We start from the raw sequence: 27722 nt of genomic DNA on the forward strand, positions 1-27722 counted from the left end.
ATAGTTGCCCTTATTGCAAAATCCTGGCCTGTAAAAAGTAAAACATACATGCCGAGTCTGATGGTGGACTTTTAAAGGAACTACAAGGTCAATTTTGGCATATTTGTTGTTTTCTTTACTCGCTTTACCCTTCCAAAGTGTTGAGACCAGTCGGGAAGATAAGAATGTTATTTTTAAAGTCAAGGTCTATTTTGAATCTAGGCAGGTTACTGTTTATTTTGCAATGTCAGTACGATCCAAAGTAGCTGCGTTTTTAAGAAAATTCTATAAATATATACAGGTTTTGTGTTTAATTGCTTGGTGCTTTTTAACTTTTTTTCTTTTGCTATGGTGTCTCTGTCACTATTCTAGACACATGTACAATCTACACACCAATACAATTTAATATTTTTGTGAAAGTCCAGATTTTAAAACATGGTTTGCTATTCACGCTCATCATGTATTTATAGACAAAGTAAGATCAGAAAGAAAGACCCCATTAAATTCTACACTCATCTATACATTCTGTGAACTAGTCTGTTTCGTGGTTATGGCAGGACACTTCACACACACACACACACACCACACACACACACACACAGAGCTCAGCCAACAACAGCTTAACAGCATGTCCTTCCACTAAAAGAGGAAATTAAACTCTGACACACAAGAAATGCGCATATTAATGTAAATCCCCTTTCACTGCCTTTTATTAGTTCCTTCCCATTAACTCAACTCCATCTTTAGAGGTTGCGGGTAAAGGGATATTAAAAAAAATGAATACTTCCTTATCCATCATTTACATTTGAGAAACAATTCTACACAGGAAGGCAGGAAAGACAATGCTGGATTGACCTTAGCCATCGGACAGTAAACACAGCACCTCTCTTCTCTTCTCCTCTCTGCACAGCCTGACTGTCCCAGTCCAGCTTAATGGAACTGCAATTGCCAATGAGCACAGAGTTAACTTTTTTCCCCTCTTCCTTTCTATAAATTTATTTCACTCAAGTACACCATTCAAAAAAAAAATAATAATAATCCAATAATTTTCTCCACTTAGCAATTTTTTTTAAATGTTACATTTACTGAAGAAGCTTCCAGTGGGGACACAAAGGACAATCGGTCATTATCAATCAATCAATATCAATCAATCAATAGATCTTTATTGTCATTGTCACTTTTTACAAAGGAACAACGAAATTGAAGGTGCAATTGACTCAGTGTGAGGAATAAGAGTTAAAAAGACAAAAAGACAAGAAGAGAGAAAAATAATAACAAACCGAATAGTAATAAATATACAAATTCACAAATATGACATGAAAATCACACGGTGACAGACTCCTATTTTACATAAACTTTCCTCAGATATTTCCTTATGTTAAACCAAAAGGCAAATTCCACAGAACTCTGCTTTTGTTTCCCAGAAGGTATTATGGTGTAATATAATCAGTAACATCATATTAATACCTATACCAACAGAAACATGGCAAAGCACACTACAGGAATATTCATAAAAAATACCTCTATCTATTTGTCGATATCTAACTAGATAGATAAGAGTTAGTACAGATATAGTTAGGTCCATAAGTATTTAGATGCAGTTTTTGTAATTTTCTCTCTGTATACCATCACAATGGATTTGAAATTAAATAATCAAGATGTAACGGAAGAATAGACTTTCAGATTTAATTTGAGGGGATTAACAAGGGTATTGCATTAAATTTTCAGAAATTAAAGCCAAATACTTATGGACCTAACTGTAGATTAGATACAGTAGACAGACAGATAGATAGATTATAGCGTAGTTGGTAAGATTACATACATACATACATTATACTGTCATACATCAGCTTTTAAATCCCAGCTGAAGACTCACTACTTCAGTTTAGCACACCCTGACTAGAGCTGCTGATTAACTGTGCAGACTGCATCTCTGTTGTTAGTCATTAGCACTAAAACATAAGTCACATGATAGTTAGAATTGGATACTAACCCTCACCTATTCGGTTTCTCTTCTCGGTACTCAAATGTGGCACTTGGTGCCACGGCCCACCTGCCAAGTTGTTTTGCCTGCCTAAGGTAAAGTCATCCCTGATGGAGGATCGCAGGGGGGTCCTTTCATCGGATTGGCTGTCCCAGCGCTGTTTCAGCCATGGAATGGCCAAATGGGGGAGGCAGCTTGATGGATGAGGTCTTCAGGACTCTAAAAATATCCAAATCTTATTATGTGATATCATCTACTGTTAAATTCTGCTCTGTACTTCTAAAAAATTTTTATTTTTTATTGAGAATTTGTTCTGTTCTGTGTATTGTATTGTATTGTATTGACCTCCTTCTTTTGACACCCACTGCACGCCCAACCTACCTGGAAAGGGGTCTCTCTTTGAACTGCCTTTCCTGAGGTTTCTTCCATTTTTTCCCTACAAGAGTTTTTTTGGGAGTTTTTCTTGTCTTCTTAGAGAGTCAAGGCTGGGGGGCTGTCAAGAGGCAGGGCCTGTTAAAGTCCATTGCGGCACTTCCTGTGTGATTTTGGGCTTTACAAAAATAAATTGTATTGTATTGTATACATGGCTGGGGGTCAGACCCGGCCAGGACGCCTGGAGGGACCAAGAGGTAGCATATTTGTCCTCCGGGCCACGAGGGGGGCAACTGCCCTGGAGCAGAAGAGGGCCACGGAAGGGGAGCAGGGAGGCTCAAGTCCGTGGAGACCCGCATCCGGGACTTATTTACTTCCGCCACACCCATGGAGGACGATCCTTCCAGAGTCACCCGGAGTGCTTCCGGGTGCTCTCCTGACGCTTCCGCCACACCAAGACGTGACGTCAGGTAGAGCACCTGGAGCTCATCCAGGTGAGAATAAGAAGGGCCGCCTCCCTCCAATCACTGAGCTGGAGTCGGGAGTAGGAGCAGGATGAAGCTCCTGGACAGAGAGGACAGGTGGCCCAGGGACGAGAAGAGAGAAGGCCCAGGAGAAGGATGACTGGGGCTAGAGGCACTGTGTTGTTGTGTGGGACTGGGAGTTGTGTTGTGGGAAGACAAATAAACAAGAGATTTGTATAAAGATGTGGTCTCCGACTGGTGGTGTCCGGGCAAATATCTACATACATACATACATACATACATACATACATACATACATACATACATACATACATACATACATACATACATACATACATACATACATACATACATACATACATACATACATACATACATACATACATACATACAATTTGGTATAGTAGGCAGGATTACACAGATTATCTATCTATCCGTTTCTACCACCACCTTATTGTGTTATGTCAAGAGACCACAATTTGTATTCAATGCAGATTTAATTGACAGATTCATTCCAGTTACATTAAAATGAGAGAATTCGAGATGATCTGATTTGACCCCCTGAAGAAGAAAGAAAAGCAGTCTCGCTCTGTTTGAAGTCTATTGTAATTTTATTTTGTTGGCAGCTCCTTACACTGATGGTTTGCACGTAGGCTGAAAAGTGCAGTTTGCCCAGCAATTAATGTTCAACAGACAGGTTCTGCTGCACTTAGGCCTGCCATCATTCAAAAAAGGAAAATTCTCTCAAGATGTCAACCGAGAAACTTTCTGAATTCAGCATGTGAGAAATCCAGACTCAAACCGAAGACTGCTAGCAGCACACTTTAAACTCACAGAAGAGTGCAATGTGTTGTGTGCAAATAAGTAGAACAAGCCTGTATCCTTCATATTAAAATGAAAAGTGTGCACTGCTGAGACTTTATGGTTTTTTTGTACATTTCATTACAAGTTCTGGTCTGACACATCACCACCCACAAAGCACTCAGTTATATATCATCTTCCCCTAAAACCTCCAGAACTAGCTTTCTGCATTTCTGAACAATATGATGCACAAGCCAGCTGGAATATTTTTTATAATAATTTTCATACTCCCTGATAATAAAATATGACCCTCACTTTAATGACAAAGGCATCTTCAGGATTTTAGTACAAGAAACCCAAAGGTAAGCCGAGTCTACATTATCTCAGTCAAGTTGCATTTCATCACTGGGTTTGGTCAGCAAGGAATAAGGAAAGGCGCTCAGGTATGAAAAAGGTGTGAATCCAGGGTGTTGTGTTTTACATTTTCTTAATATGACTATTTCTTAATCATTTTTTAAATGAATAGCCTCAGTGCAGCAAAGCATTGTTAATTGTCCAGTCTGTTACATGTTGAATGTATCATCAGATCAGCAAACAGCTCAGCAGGATATCATAGCAACCATCTGCTAAGCCAAGGTGGGTGTGCAGTAAGACCTTAATAAGGTCATCCTACACTCACTTGAACTGCTTTCTACCAACAAAAAAAAAAAAAAACAGAACAAACAAGCATGCATGTGTCAAGGACTCCTCAAAATGTCCCCAGTGTTGTGGGCACACAATTATACCTCAGGCACATTCTTTAAAGTTCCTCTTCTCATTTACGTCTTGCCAGTTTGCTCGCCAGACTTCATTTCCTTCTGCTAAGCTGCAGCTGCACATTATCCGACAGGTTTACTCATACAGTGGGCTTAGGGAAGGGGAGGAGAACTCATCTGCCAAACAGTAAGATGGGGTAGGGAGGAGAAGAATGAGACTCCTTATACAACATTTGATTGTTTGCATTTTCCAAGCGCAGGACTGTTTTTCCTCTGTGAGCTCCAGTGTCCTCCTGCAGTCCAATGACCTTTGGTTATCCAGCAACCGGACAACAAATGGGCACAGCAAACGGTCCTGTGATGGGATGGCATCTCGTCCACACCTGGTTCACCATCTAACCCTCCTCTACTTCAGCTTCCCACAACTTTGTATGGAAAATGTGGAAATGGATGAATGAAAGCAGGAGAAGTTCAACTGAGGTATTCAAACAGAGTCAAAAGTAAACCAAATTACAAATTAGCACCATTTAAAAAACCTATTCACACCCACATGCTTGTAGGTGTAGACTTTGTAAAAGTCTTGAAATGCAACTGGAATATAAAATGTATCCAGGAAGGCTGTGCCATTATTAACAGAAAATATAAGTTAGTATGAATGTATTAATATAATTCAAATAACCTTACAAAAAGCCCACATTGTCTCTTTTTATTTCCATTTTCCATGAGATGAATTTAAGAAGCTGTAGGGCACACGGTGTGTTTGGAAGAAGTCTTAATGTTTTGATGTTTATTGAACTCCTCAGTTAAACTGGCCATGGACAAACTTACTTACAGCTTTCAAATTTGGACTATTGACCTGCGAATGGAGGAAGCCAAGTACTGTATATGAATTGTCAATTTGCTGATAGAACAGAATATGGAAACTTAAATCAGACAATCAAAATGACTAAATACACGGCTGATTACGCATGGTGTAGCTCTTCTGTCACCACTTTTATTGTTCAATAAGGGGTCCCAAAAAAACAAAGTCTAACAAGTGGCTCGCACTAAGCTTTGATCTTTACTTCACTCAGGGTTTTCTCCAAGATTTTTCTTAAATTAAAGAGACGGAGATCGGCTTAAAATGATACGTGCATAATAAGACAACAACAAGAAAACAAAATCATACATTCTCACAAATATTTGATTATTCCGATGTACGCCTTAGGAGTTCAGGTGGGTTATGAAACAGCAATGCCGCTACATGGCACAACACATTCTCTTGAAGTTGTATGTCCTCCACCATCTTTTTACCTGGCGTATGAAACTACGTGTTCAATAAAATGAGGGCATCCCATAAAAAAAAAAAAGCAAGCCTTTCCACGTTTCAGGATGCAATATGAAACTTGTTGACGTCTTTTTTCCTTCTTTAATTCCATGAATTGTCGATCAAGTTACGAATTCAGTTTTTTCCTTGTAATACTCAAACCACAGCAATTGAAATTTTAACGACTCAAAAAAAAAAAAATAAAAATATTGGAACTTAAGTCCTTGACATTGAAATCCTGCCACCGTAGAGTCAGCATGGCGTTTAGCATTTCATTCACTTGTACTTTAAGTGGATTATGCTGATTTAACCTCACAGTATGGCGAACAATAATAATACCACTGATCAAGGAAAGAGATTACACAGGTTTAAACCCTGTAAGTATAACCAATTAGATACAAAAATTCAGGCTGGTAAAGGTCAATACATACTAACCAGTGGGCCAAAAACAAGACAATGCAAGGGGGGTTAACAATTGTCTATAAATAATCTGCAAAGTACACCGAGATGATTACGTCTAATCAAAGTATCCAATACTTCAATTTGAGTGATGCCGGGCCGAATACAAACAGAAATACATTAGATCCGCATCCAGACACCTGGGGCACAGCTCTAAAAGGGCTCTTTACCTCAGATGACACATCACAGGACACATGGCTGGCATGTGTTACAAACTAAACCGGTCAATGGCGTTCAAAAGTATGTTACTCGACTTTGGTACGTCTCCAAACAATGACCTACATATGTACATTTACAATGATTTTACAAAAAGGAAATAATGTGATGTTAAGTGTGTCATACACAACCACTGAAACAATAAAGTAAACGGTAATGGCTCCATGCCAGTCATTATATTGCTGAACTATTTACTTTACAGTCTGACTGGAAGCCTCTTGGAATAAAAGCATCAACTGAAAACATGCAAGTGTAGAAATTCAATACTCCAAACTAACATGACCAGGAGGCTGTGCTTCACTTGTAAAAGACAACCAGGATATTAACAAGGCTACAAACAGGTACGGCACAATCGCTTCTTTATTTCTATAACGTTATCTCTGGTAGGTGAACGGATTTTTCAGGGTTGCGTGGTGAGCCAACAAAGTGGTGATAAGCAGCCACCTTGCCATTTACATTCCAAGTGACTCACACTGCCTCGTGATAGGCACAGAGCCGCAATCAAAGTTGTTTAATGGAAATATATTTACCTACGGACTACAGGAACTGCACATTGAAGCTACATTTACAACTTTCATACTACACTTGGAATGAGCGACCAAGTATTGTGGCAGACAGTAAGATGTCAGGGACTTTCAAAGCTTGACTTGATGTTTTCTTAGAAGAATTCAGTGGAGAGGACTGACGAGCTCCTTTTGGGCTGAATGGCCTCTCTCATCAAGATTGTTCAAATGTTCTAATCTCTCTCACTCTATATGATATATATTGTATATGTATATGCACGTCTAATTGTTCCACGTACTTGTAAGCAAAATCTACTCATGCTCATCTCCAGTCTATAAAATATCAATATACTAGCTGTGTAAGCCCATACTGTAAAAAGCTCGGGGTCCTAGAAACTATTGAAATCGTCAGAAAAAAAAATGAAAAGTAGAGATGTCAGGTAATTGAAAGGAACTACTCTGGGAGTCTCTCTCCTAGGAGGATTCGTTTTGCTGACGTGCTCGCCTTACTTCTGTATTAGTGGCTAAGCGAGTGACTTTCCTCAGAGGTTTTGTTTTGTCGATGTGCTCTTCTCGCTTGCGTATTAGCGACAGGCGGAAAAGTAAAAGGGATACCATTTTGCCGACATGCTCGCCTCGCTTCTGTATTAGCAGCTAAGTGACTTTGCCCATCTTCTGAGGTTTCGTTTTGCCAATGTGCTCGCATTGCTTGTGCATTAGTGACTAAGCAAGTTTCTGTTTCCTTGGAGGTTTAGTTTTGCCGACATGCTTCCCTCACTTCTGTATTAGTGGCTAAGCAAGTGACTTTCTTCGGAGGTTTCATTTTGTCAAGGTGCTGGCTGGAGGAAAAGTAAAAGGGATACCGTTTTGCCAATGTGCTCGTCTCGCTTCTATATTAGCGGCTAAGCGACTTTGTCTTTCTTCTGAGGATTCATTCTGCCGATGTGCTCGCCTTGCTTCTGTATTAGCGGCTAAGTGAGTGACTCTCTCCGGAGGTTTCGTTTTGCCAACGTGCTGGCCTCGCTTGCATATCCTCGGAGGTGGTGCCCTTACCCCGACTCCACCTCTTACTTCCAGGCCGGACAGAGCATGCAGTGACGGAGAATAATGAAATATATACTTGCATGTATGTGGATATTGCAATCCACCACCATTAATGCTTCACGTATTTCCTTTCATGTTGTGAAGAAAACATGAATTCTCAAATCTGAGTTCTGTGGGTATTTCAACTAGATTGCACATACACTCATCAGCATGTGAAAAACAAAAAATAAATAAATATAAATCAGGCAATGAAACATTTAATAATGTTCCACTTTACTCAATGCCTTTGAGTCCAATATACAGGCTGTTCCATAAACATGAGTTTATAAGGCAACTTTCTAAAGAAACTGACAAATCTGTTTCAAGTCACAAAACAGGAGGCAGAGTACCTTAAATAACCTCAGCCGCAGCAGCATTGCCAAACGCAAATTAGAATACTTAACAGGATCACATTTTGTGTGAAGTGCCCAAGAGCATTAGAGTAACAGAAGCCGGAATCACATGGAGTACCATCAGTGCGTGGACCCGAAGCGTAAACCTTCAACATTAAGAGACGTTTGTGAAGATGTAATCTGGCACTTCCAAAATGGAACCTGTGACATAATTTTGTACTGCAGGGTAGTGCTGACTGGGCATTCTTTAAGAAAAATGCATACAACACATAGAGATCAAATATAGAAACCTTCTACCATCCTGATGGAATACACAAGCATAAAAAAAAATTATAATAATAAAATCTGTTTGATAATAGGGCATGGTGCTCAGTTACCTGCAAGGCTAGACTTCACTGGATCTTAAGCCCCATGGAAAAAAATATTATTCAGTATTCTTTAAATGAGTGTAATATCAGTCAGGGGCATCAATTCTGCTCTTTTCATCTGATTCAGATGGTAGAAAGGCCCTCCTCCACAGCAAGATATGTAAGGTTAATCTACAAACCACAACTCCAGAACTGTTGTGGAAAAAATAAATGCAGACAAACATGATAAACATCTGACAAAAAAAAATTAGATACAAGAAAGTTTATTTTTTAGCATCACAAAAACTGCGCAATATCCTCACAGCTAAAATAATCTGAGCTTGTAATATATTAGAATTAGAAGTGACTCTTTATCTGCCTGCATGTACCTGACTTACCATTTTTCCACACTCTTTAAATATGGCAGACGTGCTGCTTTTAAAAAGGTGTCCATGTCACCGGCAGAACATCAACCCTGGTCACACTGTCGGAGAAGACTATACGGCCCTACCTTCCAAAATCAGTAGTAGCCTCCTGGGCTAAACATGTCAGGATTCCATTCTGTGTTGCTAATTTGTAACGGTTTTGTTTTGCTTTACAACATCTTGGACTCCATTCTGGGTCCTCAAAGGCGGACATTTTGATTCCTGTTGTTGGGTCCTCTTCCTGCATTTCTAGGGGTGTGGACTCTGAGGTTGTGTTACAACGGAATACAAAGGACGGCTTTGAGTTTGTTTCCTTATCAATCATGGAGAATCCACTGAACAGGATCATCTCCAGACAGAGGAGCAGCTTCAGCGACAGACTGCTGTCACCGTCCTGCTCCACTGACAGACCGAGGAGATCGTTCCTCCCTCACACTATGTGACTCTTCAATTCCACCTGGGTGGGGGGGGGGGGGGTAAACGTTAACATTATACAAAGTTATCGTCTATTATACCTGCATTGTTATCACTCTTTAATTTAATATTGTTTTTATCAGTATGCTGCTGCTGGAATATGTGAACTTCCCCTTGGGATTAATAAAGTATCTATCTATCTATCTGTACACACAAGACAAATTAGATACAAAATGGATATACATTCTCTACCATAACATGAGCCTGGAAACCAAGAATTGTGATCTATTTATTGTAATTTTCTTTGCCTTCTGAGAAAACAAGTGGTGGACTCCAAATTTCATTCTAAGAATTATTTTGAGGTTAATATAGCAAAGGAAAACTGTTCAGCTTCCGGAAAATTCTCGTCTGTTTTCATCTGGGCCTATTTCAGGAATGGGCCTAATGCTGCAGCATCAATAGCACCCACCTTAATCCGGCCATGTCCATGGAGGTACGACTGCTTTGTATTTGATCTGTAAGCTGGCAGCAGCAGTGTCCGGCCCTCGGCCACTGCTGTGTTTCAGACCCGAGTGATGGGTGAATATTCAAATAGCGAGGTACTGTGGGGGTGCACCTGAAAATGAAGGCTAATAACTTCGGCGTTTCCTGCATTAATTTGTCCACCAATATAAAAAAGAACCTTATCTTTCATGAATATTTTTTCATGACAAAACACGCATCATAGAAGAGTTAACAGACCCACAGACCACCCGAAACAAGCATTGGGCCAATGAAATTTCTTTATTCTGTACCACATTTTTCTAATCTACTTGGGGAGAAAAATGAAAACACATCTGACCAGATAACCACCAGACCCCAACCTACCCTAAACTTGTATTATCATCATCATCATCAGTATTGCTGATAAAGCTCCTCTGTAAGTGTACTTCTCTCTTCCAAAAGTCAAAATGGGCTGTTTTTATAAAAGTGACACTTGCAGGTACAGTACGTGATTGTGTCAACTGTTCATTTTTGTTTTTGCATCTATTGCCAACAGAAGTAAAATCTTCTAAAGTGGTAAAGGCCCCATCCACAGGGCATGAGTGGTCAAAATATGATTTGCCAAGCATATTAAGAACAAACTGTTCACAAGAACATGCCAATCAGCCTCACGCGGCTGGTCAATCCCCATTTACCTAACTTTTGCCAAATATCAAGTATTTTTCACCTTAATGAATCTAATCAGACAAACCTTCGTATGGAAATATAATCGTGTTCACTGCTAACACAAACCGCTACGCCAGTTTGTTTCAGTTAAATCCGTTACCAGGGACCACCTGATGCCGATAGTGGACGGGGCATGCAGGTGCCCTTAACTACTGCTAATCCTTTTCTGGCCAGCGAGGTGGAAGGGATACAGTTCCGTTTTCCTTCAGAAAGCCTGACACGGCCGTTATGCCCACAGTCTGCCGTTTTCAAATTCTTAGGCGTTTTTCACAGCTGCAGTGAATTCAAATCTTGTACTTGCCATCGTGTCCCCCTTCTGCTATACTCTCCTGAAGAAGACTCGTACTAGGACATCAACTAATAAATCCACTCATGGATGCCTGTTCCCAGATCTACTACATGTTAGCTACGCACGTACTTTTACAAGGAATACGCTTTACACTTTCACTCCGCCTTTTCCACCCTTGTGAAAATGCAACACCACAGCAACAGAAGTATGAGCAACGGACTTTAAATCCATTGTGAGCAATACAATTTTAGAGAAAAGAAAGAAATTGTATAACCAAGGCCCAAGACTCTGAAAAGGTCTGTGTGTGCGTCAGCACCTCCCACCCCACGGTTCAGCAGGGTACTTCAGAGTCAAGGACCACGTACTTTTCTTTTTTTACTAATATATAAAATAAATGAGAGAGAGAGCGCAAGCTTCATTCTGTGGGATTTTCCACAAAACTGCCATTTTCCATGCCTCTGATGCAATCACTGCCCATTTAAACGGTGAAGGGTCACATGGCAGTCACAGACAATTAGTCGTGTGCTTCACTTGATACTCATTTACTTGGAGTTCTCTTTGTCCGATTACCCTTTGGTATTTTTGGACTCTTAAGGAGGTTTTAAAACTGAGGTTTGAATTTTGATATCACCTCTCATCCCAGACACTCAGATTATTTCCTGGACCCCAGCACAGAGTAGTAGGGGTGCAAAGGGCAAAGAGAAGGCCAACTCTGGACAAACCACCCGTCTGTCACGGCTCATACACATACACAGATGGCACCATACCAGTCTGAAGTTTGCTAAATCAACTGGAATGCACGCCAAGAATTGGAGACCCTGGACCAAACTCAGTTGAACTTGGGGAGATCCGGCAAGGTCCACAAAGAAAACATTCTGGCCAGGAATAAAACCAGCATCTAAGCTCTGTGAGAGGACAAGTCACCATTGAAATCCTTGGTCAGTTGGAGATTACCTTCTGAGCATGTGATGCCACCTCTGCACTTCATAGCTACAACGTCCCTATCTTCAGGAGCTCAAAAGCGCGCCACCAGCAACATGTTGTGCACTGACATGATATCACAATCAAGCACACGACAAAAGGCATCCACATTTGAGGTTGACCGTGACTGAGCACTTCCCAGCGCAGGAAAGAATGCAATACACAGCAACAGCGAGCGGACAAGTAGGGGAAGGAGAACACAAACTAAGTAATTTGGCATCGAGTACTGTACTATTCATTTGACATTGGCACAAATTTCACAACAGAAATATAATTTTAAAGATGCAAATTGTGTCAGTGTGTCAAAAGGGAGATACAGTCTGCCCTGATCGAAAGACACAATTCATACGCTTCCTAACGTGTGATTCAAGCAACAAAACACTCCTGTGACTATTCATGGATGTTACGAAATGCACTTTATGGTGTTTGTGTGCCAAGAAGGGGCACTACAGGAGTTAAAAGCTGCAATCTTTCAAAAAAAAGGTCAAAAGATGCTTTACCTTAATGGAGGATTAAAGGGAGCCGAAGTCTCAGCCAGTTAAGCATAAGCAAACAGCCTAACCTCTGGCAAGATCCCGGCTCTTCACAGGGTGTGCTCCTTTCCATACCCACACCCGGTCAATTTTGGGTTACCTGTCAACTTGATAGTATGTCACTGTACTACAAGAAAGAAATGGAGGCATCCCAAAGCAAATCAAATCCATTTTAAACCCCAAAGAAAACATGCAATCGCCACACTGATGCCACCCCAGCCAGGAAGCAGACTGTGGTGGCAAAACTAAAATCCAAGTGAATTAACTTTGATAGCATGCTTAGTTAGGTAAGACTCGCTCGCCTGCAGAGAATCTGTCTGACTTAAACAAGTTTTGGATAATGTACTGGGAAGATTTGGTTTTTTGTTTTGTTTATTTCCCCAAAAACAAATGCCATTCACTTGTTACATACATACAGAGATGGTAACAGGATCAATTTAGTCCATGTAGTGAATTTCACAGTGAGCACCTCAAGGCCTACTAACACTTGGGCACAGACAGCTGCAGACGTGGCCACACACACACATACACACACACAGGTCTGCTTATAGTTCAAGCGTTCAGTGGGCGACAAAGCGCAGCAGCAGGACCCCTGGACCAAAACAGCTTCAAAAACATTTTTTTTCCCCCTTTGCCTTTACATATCAATCTCACAGACGTTTCCATTTCTACCTGCACCAATTTCCATCTTTATCCAGAATGTGGGCAATTTCTTCACATGAATTTGTGGATATCTGGCCGTCGACTGTGTGATTTTTAATGTTGGATTGCGAAGGTGCAGGTAGCGACACCTCACACAACTCTTCCTGCAGTCAGCACATGCGCACTCAACACGTGGTTGCAAAATTCTGGAGGCGAGGCACGCGGTTGCCAACACGAGGGAACACGCACCAGGATGGATGATGAAATTTAAATCAGGCACACCTTCACACGGGATTTGACAAAGAGAACCACCATGTGGTCCCAGCATGCAATTTGTTTTTTTTTTTTTTTGAATTTCAAGTGCTTTTACGATGTCAAGGGCTTTAGACACTTGCTGCGCAAAACAGTCACGGAAATAAAATCCTTGCACGATGTAACAAAGCTCTTGTAGTATTCATACAGCTAAAAATAACTGATGTATCAAAATTTAGATTGTAAGAACTATACTTGGAAATAGCTGATCGGTATGAAAAATTAATACATGTAAATCTTGCATCCACCAACCAAATCTCTAAAAATGTTATAGTTAAGCAGGATTTTTCTTTTTTTTTTTTAATATAAAATCGAGCGTTTGCTGCACACCATTTATTCCTTTGATTGGCAACAATTATTAGCACATCTTTTGCCGGTGCCATTATCCAAAGTGGCTTTACAATACGATGTTTTAAATGCAGCATATTTTCTACAACTGGAACACAAGCAAGTCAGGGTCACCCAGCCAGTTAGAAGTGGAATCTGAACTTGTGATTCAAAGTCCAGTGAACTGACCACTACACTACCCAGTCTGCATGAGAGGAAACACTTTACACATTCTTCAGTGTCTTCATAATGTGCTCAGGCACAGGTACTCTCGCTAAGGTAACCGAATTAGCTACAAAAAGGGTAGAACAGGCAGCAAGGCCCAGATGAATGAGGAGCTGAACTAGACTAGAGCCAGTATCCTCTCCGGTCTCCACGGACAAAGTGTGAAATGATCAAATTGTGCTGTACTGCACATTGAGATAAGGCTCATACTTATAATTATAAATTAAACAAAGACACTAGTTGTGATTTCACGGCTCTGTTTAGTGCTACTTCTAAAAGATTTTATTATGCGTAGAAATATCATATACTTAAGATACTCTCAAAAATCCTAGCTAGAAGGATGGAGAAAGTGCTGCCCTCGGTAATATCACAAGATCAAACTGGATTTATTAAAGGCCGACATCTATCTTCAAATCTCCGACGCTTGTTTAATGTTATACATTCACCAGCAAAATCAAACACCCCAGAGATATTACTATCATTAGACGCAGAAAAGGCATTTGACATGATCGAATGGAATTACCTTTTCACTGCATTGGAGAAATTTGGGTTTGGCCCGAATATTTCTGCTTGGATTAAACTACTGTATACCAGTCCAGAAGCTTCAGTTAGTATTAATAAAATTTGCTCAGACTACTTTAAACTAGAACGTGGTACCAGACAAGGATGTCCCTTGTCGCCACTGTTGTTTGCAATCGCTATTGAACCACTGGCGGTTCACTGATCAGATAAAGGGGATTGTCAGAGAAGGACTGGAACAGAAAATTTCTCTATATGCAGATGATATGGTCTTATATATATCGGACCCAGAAAACACTGTCCCTGCTGTTTTAACAGCACTAACAGAATTTCAAAAGATATCTGGTCTTAGAATTAATCTGAATAAAAGTATACTCTTTCCAGTGAACTCACAAGCATATAATATTAAATAAGACACCCTACCTTTTACCATAGCAGATCAGTTTAAATACCTTGGGGTAAATATCACAAGTAAACATAAAGCTCTTTATCAACAAATTTTGGCGTCTGTATGGAAAAAATTAAGCAAGACTTGCATAGATGGTCAACCCGTCATCTCACTCTAGCCGGAAGAATTAACATTGTTAAGATGAATATCCTTCCTAAACTTCTCTTTTTATTTCAAAACATTTCAATATATCAATAAATCGTTTTTTAAACAGCTAGATTCAATAATAACCTCATTCATTTGGAACTCAAAACACCCACGTATCCGAAGAGCGACCCTACAAAGACCTCAGGCAGAAGGTGGCATGGCTTTACCTAATTTTCAGTTTTATTACTGGGCAGCAAACATACAAGCCATAAAAACCTGGACACAAATAAATGCACATACACAGGCTTGGTCTGCAATAGAAGTAAAAATCCTGTAGTACTTCTTTATATTCCCTGCTCTGCTCTCCAATAAATGAAAGTTATCGCAAATATACTAATAACCCAATTGTGCTTTACTCACTCAGAATATGGAACCAATTAGGCAGCATTTTAAGATCGAAAATCTTTTATCAGTGGCACCTCTGCAAGGGAACCACCTCTTTCAACCTTCGCAAGTATATCCAGTTTTTAATACCTGGAAAAGTTTTGGGATTAAAATGCTCAGAGATCTTTATATAGACAACATATTTACATCTTTTGAACAATTACGTTCAAAATTTAACTTCCCAGCTACACATTTCTTTTACTATCTTCAAATTAGAAATTTTGTTAAACAGAAATTGCCCGATTTCCCCCACCTTGCACCCTCCACAATGCTGGAAAAAATACTGCTCAATTCCGAGGAAACAAACACTATTTCCGCAATATATAAAATCTTATTAGAGTCCCTACCTTTCAAAGATCCAAGAGGACATTGGGAAGAAGATCTCTTAATCAATATATCAGAAAAGGAGTGGAAGGTAGCAAAGCAGAGAATTCACTCGAGTTCTATATGCGCAAAGCATAGAATTATTCAACTAAAAATTATATATCGAGCTCATCTGTCTCGCTTAAAACTGTCCAAAATGTTTCCAGGCCAGGATCCAACCTGCGAGCACTGCAACCAAGCTCCTGCCTCACTGGGTCACATGTTCTGGGCCTGCACCAAACTAACATCATTTTGGACAAAAATTTTTAAGTGCCTCTCAGACAGCCTTAGTATCACAATCCCTCCTAACCCACTAACAGCTGTGTTTGGTGTCCTTCCAGATGGACTTGAATTGGAGAAGGACAAGCAAACTGTGATTGCATTCACTACACTCTTGGCACGCAGACTTATTTTGTTAAATTGGAAGAATCCTAATTCTCCTCTTATAAGTCAGTGGGAAACTGATGTTTTATATTATTTGAATTGGAAAAAATCAAATTTTCAGTTAGAGGATCTGTACAAAATTTTTTCAAAACTTGGCAGGATTTAATCAATATTATTTTAGAATAAGAGAATTAACTATTATTGCATTTAACTCCCTTCTCCATCTCTTATTTATATAGATATTTACTTCTCCCCTTCTTTTGTCTAATGTTGCCTTATTAAAAAGCTTAAAGAAATTCTCCTTTAGCTAAGCTCTCCTTCTCAGGGGTGGGGTTTGATTTGTTTTCAAATTTGTTGGGTTATAAATTGATCTGTTTGTATGGAATGATTACAATGAAAATTAATAAAATAAAAATATTAAACAAAAGAAATATCATATACTTCTAGGATTTGCAATCATAATTAATCTCTACTCTTCTGTGGTTTTCACCACCACCACCTCGTCAGAGTACTGTGATGTTGGAATGAAAGCAGACACTCCCAACTGTCAACGAGACCCACAGCTTCAAAACATCTTGGATGAAGCTTAAACAATAAAATAATGAAGCACATTTATGTTAAACAGAATGCCCAGTGGGTACTGGGTGGTCTTTTGACCTTGAACCCCTGCAGATTTTTTTTTCTTGCCCCTTAAGAGTTTAACTTTTATTCTCTCTCTTTCTCTCTCCCCGGGCCATCTGACCTTAGCATCAGTCTTAAAAGACTTGAACACAAATCTGTATAAAAGGACTCTACGCTTTCTATTATTTGTATCTCTGTGTTATTTGGGAGAGGCTCAGAAGAACCAGTTGAGGTGGTCTGGGCATGACATAAGAATGCCACCCCCCCTCGGGGCAGCTTCCCCTAGAGTTGCATTCCACCTGGGCGGAGCCCCTGCGACAGACCCAGGACACGCTGGAGGGATTGTATCTCTCGACTGGCTTGGGAATGCCTGGGAAGGAAGAGCTGGAATCTGTGGCTTGGGGACAGGGAAGTCTGGGCGTATCAATTCTTATCAATGTCTAATTTGTTTGCTCTTCTTGCAACTTTTTCTTTGACATCTTGTAAAGCATTTTGAGTTAAACTCTTTGTGTGGAAATGTGCTATATTAAATATGATATCCATATTACATGTGATGTTTCATTGTCACTATTTGATTTATGTGGCTACATCATACACACAGCACAGTATTTGCACTATATATGCTTACACTGCACTACTGTATTTATTGTGGAAATGTGTTTTTCTTGCCTACTGTCCACATTGTTTAATTTGTGTAGTTTGATGGCAGGATCAGCATGCAGCACAAGATATTGATTAAATGATACGACTGTTTACTGGACATATGACAAATTTTCAACTCCATGGTTGTTTTTACTTCTCTTTCATGATGCTTACTAAGTAATGACTGAAAGGTCACTTTTTATTTACTTGCTGAGTGTTACGCTTTAGTTTCGCAGCGTTTCATTAAAGTGTGGTTTATTTCATTTTGATGTGGACAAGTTCTTATTCCTCAACTTCCTTGTAACTCGAACATCTGCTGCACTCAGCTCGCTGCTTTAGTTGCCTTTTGAAAAACTTCGTCACGTCACTCATTACGAAGAGTTCCACGCAGGAGACTAGAAGGGTCTGCAGCTGCTTTAAGTAGCGCTCGACTGTGGTCAGCCCGACTGACACAAGGAAGAGAACCTGCCCAGGAACGGATACCCGTGAACATGCTGACGGCATCCCATGCCAGAATGGCACCGTAACTGCAAGCGCTAAGTAAAATGTACCGTGGCTCCTAACACGGAGTATCCAGCTTCGGACCTTCCCATCGCAGGCTATAAACGTCTTTGAGCCCAGCGTGTCTGGGCGTGCTGGTGCAGTTCGTCTCGTGCTACGGTAGGTAGTTAAGCTACAGCCCGCCGGCTCGCACTTTTCAAGGCGACTCTATTGCCACGCACTCCCGCCTGACAGGTCACCTATCGTACCGTCCCTGTGCAGAAGTTTCGCAGGCATTGGAGAGCCCGTCGGGATGACATTCGAGATGCCGGACGCAGCCTGCCAAGTCTCTCTAGCCGCTTGGAAGTTCCACTTCAGGTAGGCGGGAGGAGGTGGGCGACGTGCCCCTTCCACCTCGGGAAATTGACGCGGGACAAGTGACACGTGAAAGTCAAAGGCACCCAACTTCTGTCCAACAGGTGTTCACCAAAAAAAATGACCACTTTCTTCCTTGGTTCACCCAGAACTCCAACTAACCCACAGAAACGAGTAAAGTGTTCTTACCCAGAAGGGAGAATCTGCTCCACACAAGGACTCCATCGCCTCCTTTTAGCGTGAGGCTCATAAACAAATCCCGACAGGCCCTCTGGATCTCGGCGGCGGCTCCTCTTGCTGCTCCTCCCGACTCCTCGCCTCGCGCCGTCTCACCGTTTCACGAAGCGGGTACAGGCAATGCCTGGAGGGAGAGCGAGCGAGTGAGCCAGCCAGCTAGCAGACAGGCAGGCAGGCGGGCGGGCTGACCGATGGGTGGGCAGCGAAGTTGACAAGCGACGCTAGAGCTGCGCCTCCTGGCTAATTATTGACAACAGACGCTCCGCCCCCTTTCTGCGCGCCCCCGCCCATATGTGAGGCAGCGAGCGAGGAGCGAGCCGGGCATTCCGGATGTGTCAGCGACTTTTGCTTTTCGATTTCGTTTCTGTCTTCACAAGTAGCCCGACAAGTTATTAAAAATACATCCATAAAAAGTAGTTTTAGCGTCAGTTGGATCAACTTTCTTTAGACTCGCAAAAAACATAACAACAAACAAACCGCGCGTTTTGCTGCCTCCTCCTCCTCCTCCTCCGCACGCCCGAGGTTAAGCCAGGCGAGCAGCACGCAAGGAGAAAACGGAAAAAAGAAACGTGAACAGGGAAGAAAACGGGAAGTTTTACTCTCGTGTTTTGTCTTTCTACAACGTGTTTATGAAATCCTGCGCTGGAAACTTAAACATTCGACTTGCACCGACCACCACCACCAGACCTCCCCACACGCCAGGACAGATACTCGCGGTGGCCTCCGTTACACTGAACGCGAGTGTGTGAACACGGGTGGCAAATCCTGGCTCTGCCTAACAATTTTAGTTAGCCGATTGTCATGGTAATTAACATACACCCTTTTGCATTAATTTTAATCAAATTCCTTTTAAATGTTCACAACCCGTAATTCAGGGATGTTGGTCTCAAATCCGGGAGAGGGAATTAGGGTTAAGATTAGTGGAGGGGGAAACCCATCTGGGTTAGGCTTGACTGGCACCATTACCTCATCGAGTAACCGGGTACTGCCGCTAAATGACATACTTTTGCCTTTATTTGAATGGATGTCCTTTTTAATGTACTGTATAGAACTCTTTATTTACTGGCTTCAGTCTCCAATCCAACAGAGTGGCAGTGGCTGCAAGTTTCATTTCTGACATTTTCTTAATGAGTAACCAGGTACTTTTGCCTTCATTTTATTTGACTTCCTTTCCAAGATATCAGGACCCCTAACCTGTTGTCTCACTTCACATCTGCTCCAGTAAAAATGAAACACTGAAGAGATCAAAATATTAAAAAGGCAAGAAAGCTAAATTAAAATAAAGACAAGATAAGTATATTCAGTTAGCAACAATAATCGGTTATTAATAAGTAGCTGGAATTTAAGTCTGGAGTTAGTACGGCCTTCCAGGATTGGAGTTTTACCACCCTGCCTTACCCATAAAGTTTGGTATTTTTCAAGTCAAAGTTTTTTCTTCACAAACATGTTAAATATTCATTTGCCACGTAAAATTGTGTTTTAAAGTTAAAAAAAAAAAATCTTGCCGGCACTGGCACTTCACATTGAGGCATGGAGGAAAAGCTTAAAAACTTGCCAAATATGTTGATTTTTTGCAAACCAAGCAAACATTTTTGTGAATTTACAATACAATCTAATCTCCTTCTTCTTCTTTCGGCTGCTCCCGTTAGGGGTTGCCGCAGCAGATCATATGTCTGCATATGAATTTGGCAAAATTTTACACCGGATGCCCTTCCTGATTTATCCAGGCTTGGGACCGACACGAAAAAACACACTGGTTTGTGCATCCTCTGTGGCTGGGTTGTGAATTTACAATACAAATACAATTTATTTTTTTATAGCCCAAAATCACACAAGGAGTGCCATAATGGGGCTTTAACAGGCCCTGCCTCTTGACAGCCCCCCAGCCTTGACTCTCTTTGAAGACAAGGAAAACCTCCCCAAAAAACACTTGTAGGGAAAAAATGGCAAAACCTTGGGAAAGGGAGTTTCCAGGTAGGTTGGGTATGCAGTGGGTGTGAAAAAAGGGGGTAAATACAATAAAATACACAGAACAGAGCTGAAGTTAACCCTTGATACAATATAATAGTGCAATAGAAATATTAAAAGTACAGAGCAGAATTCAAAAGCAGGTAATATTACATAATACGATTTGGATTTATGCAGAGTCCTGGAGACCTCGGCCATCAAGCCGTCTCCCCCTTTTAAACACAGAATGTTTAAGATTGGCTCTTACAGTAACAATACGTATTAAATCAGACAAAAGTCAAGACTAAGAAATCGTCATGAACTGAGTCGACATAAAATACCTGCACGCCGAGTGGCCAAAGAGCAGAAGCCACAGGACGTCCTGTTATGTCCCTCAGGAGACTGCGGTTCTGTCAAGGTTTGTGTACAATTTTTTTTTTTATTTGTGACAGCCATACTTTTTCACTACAGTATGACCTTCATTATCAGTTTTTGCTTTGCGTCCTCCCCCACCATAACCTGTCACCTGTGGGGGTGGAGCAAAAGCTTTAGATTCGTCAAAAATCTCAATCTCTGGTTTTCGACAGATCTCAATGGATTTTAAGGTCCCCTGATACTGAAAACATCGATATCTCAATGATGGGTGTGTGTGTGTGTCTGTGTGTGTATGTGTTTGTCACAGTTTCTTAAGGACAGTCTAGAGCTAAAACAGCCAGAAGGAAAAATACCAAACTCGAAACTTCAGCCTGTTATGAGATGACGATGAGCTGATTAGTTTTTGAGCCAAACCCTCAAATGCCATAATTCTGCAATTAATTATGAATTCTTCTTATCAGTTGCTATCGTAATGACCTGTTTTATGATCAGAATGATCAGCATCAGAGCACTAAATAAGTACTGAAATGTTCTAGAATACTTTGTGTAATTTGCTTCCTAGGGTGCAAAGCCTACTGACACTCATGTCAGAATTTTTCCATCCATCCATCCATTTTCCAACCTGCTGAATCCGAACACAGGGTCACGGGGGTCTGCTGGAGCCAAACCCAGCCAACACAGGGCACAAGGCAGGAACCAATCCCGGGCAGGGTGCCAACCCACCGCAGGACACACACACACACACCAAGCACCCACTAGGGCCAATTTAGGATTGCCAATCCATCTAACCGGCATGTCTTTGGACTGTAGGAGGAAACTGGAGCGCCCGGAGGAAACCCACGCAGACACGGGGAGAACATGCAAACTCCACGCAGGAAGGACCCGGGAAGCGAACCCAGGTCCCCTAACTGCGAGGCAGCAGCGCTACCACTGCGCCACTGTGCCGCCCACTGTCAGAATTTTTAATTTTCATAATTCTTGAGGTATACTAAAAACCACTGTAGAAAGCCTCTTTCATAAAGTTCTAATTATTTGCAGTTTTATTTTTATTCTACTGCAGCAACATTTTGTTTTGTGAATTGGTGCCACCATTTTGTGTCTCAGTGGCTACACGTTTACTAGGGCGCATGTCCACCCAAACTCATCCTGTTAGTTAGTTCGCTTTTGAACTCCACCTTGTAAAGACGTATTTTCTTTCATTTCTGATTGTTCAGTATATGAGGTGGCCATCCCCAAGCTTTTTTTCTGTCTGCTGCCTATTTTTTCCACATTGATGTAGTTGGCGGGATTTTTTTTTTTTGCTTCAAAATGTAAATAGATACTTTATTAATCCCAAGGGGAAATTCCCATACTCCAGCAGCAGCAAACTGATAAAGAACATTATTAAATTAAAGAGTGATAACAATGCAGGTATACAGACAGACAATAGCTTTGTATAATGTTAATGTTTACCCCCCCGGGTGGAATTGAAGAGTCTCATAGTGTGGTGGAGGAACGATCTCCTCAGTGTGTCAGTGGAGCAGGACGGTGACAGCAGTCTGTCGCTGAAGCTGCTCTTCTGTCTGGAGATGACACTGTTTAGTGGATGCAGTGGATTCTCCATGATTGACAGGAGTCTGCTCAGCGCCCGTCGCTCTGCCACGGATGTCAGACTGTCCAGCTCCGTGCCTACAATAGAGCCTGCCTTCCTCACCAGTTTGATTTCAGTCCTTCCCCCGGTATGTTGTACTCATTCATGCCATCATCATCGTCAGAGTATCTGGCTGTCCAAAGATTTTTGGTGTGTTTGTTATTATCGACCTTTTAACTTTCTTTTGATTCTTACTGCATGTACGGTTCCACCACTTTGGTTTGACTAAAAAGTTTGTTTAGTTTCTTGGGTCTGACCCTGTGCTTTATTTATCGTCTTTTTGAGGTCCTTCTGCCGTTCTGTTAGCTACATTTGAAGATGTCACCCACGTTGGGTCCCAATGAAAATTAAAACAGTCAACAGTAATGAGCAAAGGCAACACGCACATAACAAAAATAATTTTAAAAAAAATGATACCCCAAAAATATCACGACATCTTTAAGAGTCCACTTAGAGGATCACTGAATCAGTTCCATTGCCCTTACAGAGGTAAAGCTGGCCGGCAACAAAGCCATGACCCAGTAGTACCAACTCCACTGGACAGGTCCATGTATCAAAATGTCCAGCTGCTCTGTTCTTCTATAAGTCCTCTATTTCCAGCTGAGCTAAAGCAGCTCAAGGTCTACCTTGAAAAGCCGGATCAATGTCCCTGGCTGAGAGACCTACTGTCACTAAGAGCTATTTAAAGTAAAGCTTCATTGGCTAATGAATGCCTTAGGAAGAGTTAAAGTTGACATACATTATGACACGCATGAGAGCGGCACAGCTGCTGCATTCATCTCTTCATTTTCTGACCTACCTTACTCTCTTAAGGGCTCAGAAGTGGAGCCTGTTACAGCAGCACTGGACACAAAGCAGGAAACAATCCCAAAGAAGATGCAAGACCATCAAGTGATGCCATCATGCAGACACCCATCTTGGGGGAAACTAAAGGGTTAATGTGGAAATTCCACAGAAACTGTGACTGGGCCAGAATTTCAACTGGCCAGTAAGGAACAAGGGATGATTAGAGAGTGCACTTGTCAACGTGTGGTGTGGTGAGTGTACTGGCACAAAATGGCTGCCATTGGTGGTGATTGAAGCCCGCTCCATGTAAAGTTCTTTGAGTGTCTTGAAAGTCACTCTATAAATGTCATTTTTGTTGAAGACACTTACTGGACTACTCTTTATCATTTGTGTAATTTCCTGCACAAAATATGGTCCAAAAATGGCCTAAAACTGAGATGTTTTCGGGACTAGAGGGCCAGAAATCTTGGCGTCTTGCATAACAAGACGTCAAGTTGAGGTGAACAGAATATCATATGGTAGTTTTCTCGTGCCGGTGACTCGGGAGGCAACGGATAACAAAAAGCTGATGTGATTTCAAAGCGTTCAAAAGGATTTCTTAGGAGCTCAATAGAAGCCAGTGGTGCCACATGACATGTACACTGGCCATAGTTTCCCATGGTAGAACGGAATCATTGGCTCAGATTCATTAAGCAAAGCCTAACTGGCAGAAGTGATGGCACACAATGATGCCCAATGCAGTCAAGGGATATCACGTGTTTTCATAACATGCCAAAGGTTATTATTATGTGCCAACTGACTCTGTTAGCTAGTAAGGGTCCAATATTGCTGTTATGCAGCCCATTTGTTGCATTGATGTCTTCATATGACATTTGAATAGCATATCTGAGTGTGTCTGAAAGTTAACAGTTAAGATGTACATTCAGTGAGCAATTTATTAGGGACACCTGCTGTCACACATGCTCACCTGGAGGCCACCTTTCAGGCTCCAAGCAGGTAAGTGATGCCAGGGGGCACTGGCGCTAACCGTTTCTTTTCTCTCCATCGCAGGTCCGAGAAGAATTCCCTGGACGTTGTCTAGCCCCACCCACAATGCCAGGAGAAGGCACCGCCCCTTCCATCCAGGACACCATAAAAGCGGGCAATCCCCAGATGGAGCCATTCATTTTGGACCTGGACCTCAATGCTGAAGTGCCATACCCATGGGCTGATTGATGCCACTGTAGTCTGAGTGCTTAGGTTAATATCTCCTTTATTTTTTTGTTATTCTTTGTTCCTGTTGGCACTTCAGCATTTCCCAGGCGTTCCTCGGTCTGTTTCCACCCAGCCACACCCAGTTATCCATGCAATTATCTAATCAGCCAATCATGTGGTAGCAGCACAATGCATAAAATCCTGCTGAGGGAGGTCAGGAGCTTCAGTTCTTGTGCACATCAAAAACCAGGATTGGGGGAAAAAATGTCATATAAGTGGTTTAGACTATGGCATGAAGGGCTGGTTTGATCTCCTGGGAGTTTCTCGCACACCCGTCTCTATAGTTCACTGAAAATAATGCAGGAAACATCCCGTGAGCGGTGGTTGTATGGATTGATGACGCAGTTGATGAGAGAGGTCAGAGGTGAACAGCCACACTGGTTTGAGGTGACCGAAAGGTGACAGAAATTCAGATTGTGTACAACTATGAGGCGCATAAAAGCATCTTAGAACACGCATGATGGTATCCTTGAGGTGGATGGGCTACAACAGCAGAAGACCACTTTGAGTTCCAGTTCAGTCAGCCAAAAACGTGAAGATGAGGCCGCAGTGGGCACAGGCTCACCAAAACTGGACAGCTGAAGACTAGAAAAGTGTAGCCAGGTCTGTTGATTTCTGCTCAGTGTAGATGGTAGGGTCACAATTTGGCACCAACAGCACCCAACATGCCTTGTGTTAACAGTCCAAGCTGCTGATGCTGGTGTAATGACAGGGGGAATGCTTTCTTGGCCCACTTTAGGACCTGATAATACCAATCAATCATTGCTAAAATGTCAACTGAGTGTTCTTGCAGACCTTGAGCTTCCCTTCATGGCCCATCTTCTAATGACCATGATAATGCAGCATGTCACAAAGCAAAAGTCGTCCCCAACTGGTTTCACGAACCTGACAGTGAGTTCAGTGTTCTCCAGACCCGAATCCAGCAGAACACCTTAAGGATGTGGTAGAACGTTGAGATTCACGGTATTCGTGTGCAGCTGGCAAATCTGCAAAATTTATGTGATGCAGTCAAGTCAATGTGGACTGGAATCTCAAAGGAACGTCCTTAACCTCTTGTGGAACCCACGCCACAGAGAACTGAGGCTGTTTTGAGAGTAAAAGGAGGTCCCAACCAGTCTTAGCATAGTGATCCAAAGGATTTACTCCTTTAGTGAGCGTGCGTGTTCATAGGACTTGACATAACTGACAAGTTTAAATGTCATTAGCTCAATGTGCCTGCAAGTTCATAGTTGAAGTTTAGATTTCAAAAGATAAAACTTCAAAGCAACAATATCTGGTTATAGGGAATGCCCCCCTAGAGAGATAAGTGGCAGTACTACAGGAGTATCTGTCCTTGATGCCTGCCCTGACATTCTTTATTTGCATTCACTCTTGTTTTTTTCTTTTTTGCAATGTGCAATGTCAAACGAGCAGTAGGCCACATAATGCCTCTCATTATTTGGAGTCATCTTTCATTCTGTCGACCTCGCCAGTCTTCCCGCCAGTCTGGAACGGCATTTGCATTTCGTAAAAAATGCAGTGGCAGAAGCGCTGTGACTAATTTTAAGTTAATCCTCATCTGACACGGCTCATACTCATTTGACTATGGCTGCTTCCTTGTCCAAGAGCTTGCTAACTCAGAAATTCTCTTCCTGTTTCCGTTTCAGTCAGGCTCTGTACCACGACACCCCAAGAAAAAAAGAAAACTGGCGCCTGTCTTGTGCTGCCTCAAGGTATGGACTACAAGAATAGCATACACTAATTTTGCACCCAGTTTAAATAATGGTGGCACGGTGGCTGTTGTCTAGGATCTGACCCCATGCCCGGTTGATACAAATGTGTTTGCACCTTCTCCCCGTGGCTAAGTGAGGCTTTTCTTGGGGTCCCCCAGCTTTTGCCCCACATCTCAGTGACAGTAGCCCTTGTGGAGGTGTCCTGTGATGGACTAGCACACTTTCCAGGGCTGCTTTCTGCCTTGTACCTCATGCTGCTAGAATTTGCTCCCACACCCTACAGCTCTGAACTGGATTAAGCCGGTCTGAGAATGTTATAATGTTATAACTAATTTGTGACCCTAAAAGACAAATAAAAGGCCGGTTTACAGTTCCAACCCAGTGGTTTTGGGTTGTGGGAGAAAATATGATTGTCTGGAAAAACACAGGAAGAACATGAAACTCCACACCATCAGTGGCAAGCAGATCTGAGGAGCTAAGGGTGGCAGAGCTGGCAGCTGGTGCCGTACCACAGTATTGTCTGCCACTTAACCCAGGAATGACATTCTCACTTTATTTTGACTGAATATGGCATTGCACATAAATCTGCAGGGGGAATTTGATGGTGCATGGGGTCCAACTATGGCTTCACAGGTTCAGCGTGTTCGGTTCAAAGCCCCTCTTCGGCTGTTGTCCACTGGTAATTTTCTTGTCCTCCCCAAGTCAATGTGTGGTTTGCTTCCAGCTGTTCTGTTCCCACAAATTGTGAATTGAGCCCTGTGTGGGTGTCTGCCCTGCCATGGGCTTGTTTTCCATGTAATGAAGCAGGATGTACAGAAAGTCTTCAGACCTTTCACTTTTTTCACATTTTGTTATTTTGCTCCCTCAGTCTAAAATCGTTTCAATTCATCTTTTCCTTCAGCAATCAACACTCAATACACAGAAGGACAAGGTGAAAACAGGATTTTAGAAATGTGTGCAATGTGGAAATAAACACAAAAATCAGGATGAAGATTTGGGGTTTCCACCCGTGTACTTGAAAACTGGTAAGGAAAAATATATATATGTATATGTATATATATACTAGCTGTGTAAGGCCGTGCTGCAAAACGCCCAGGCTCATAAAAACTATGGATTCTGGCACTTCAATCAATCAATCACATCGATTGTGCATTAGTGACAAAGCGAGGTTCTCTTTCCTCAGTGGTTCTGTTTTGCCAACGTGCTCACCTCTGTTGTCTTTCAGCGGCTGAGTGAGTTTCTTTCTGCTCGGAGGTTTCATTTTGTCGACATGCTCACCTCGCTTGTGTATTAGCGGCTAAGCAAGTTTCTTTTTTCTCAGCGGTTTCACTTTGGCGACAGGGTCACTTTCTTTGAGCTTCATGCTGTACCTCGCACTTCTGGGCCGGACAGACAGACAGACAGACACACAGACTTCT

At 41.8% G+C, this 27722-nt stretch overlaps 1 protein-coding gene across 5 annotated transcripts in view; it reads right to left on the reverse strand.

Annotated features, from left to right (window-relative positions):
* The window catches only part of abcc3 (ATP-binding cassette, sub-family C (CFTR/MRP), member 3), a 151605-nt gene extending 132732 nt beyond the window's left edge, over positions 1-18873 (reverse strand). For 3 of the 5 annotated variants that reach the window (XM_051918782.1, XM_051918783.1, XM_028819894.2), the window contains exon 1: positions 18553-18781. In XM_051918782.1, coding sequence (XP_051774742.1) covers positions 18553-18588 — 36 coding nt within the window. In that variant the 5' untranslated portion in view covers positions 18589-18781. Of the gene's footprint in view, positions 1-18552 lie in introns of all 5 variants that reach the window. The other 2 variants (XM_028819893.2, XM_028819895.2) reach the window with 2 other exon arrangements.
* Between the last annotated feature and the right edge of the window lie 8849 nt (positions 18874-27722).

The sequence above is a fragment of the Erpetoichthys calabaricus genome, chromosome 14 (assembly GCF_900747795.2).
Source record: "Erpetoichthys calabaricus chromosome 14, fErpCal1.3, whole genome shotgun sequence".
Classification (NCBI taxonomy): domain Eukaryota; kingdom Metazoa; phylum Chordata; class Cladistia; order Polypteriformes; family Polypteridae; genus Erpetoichthys; species Erpetoichthys calabaricus.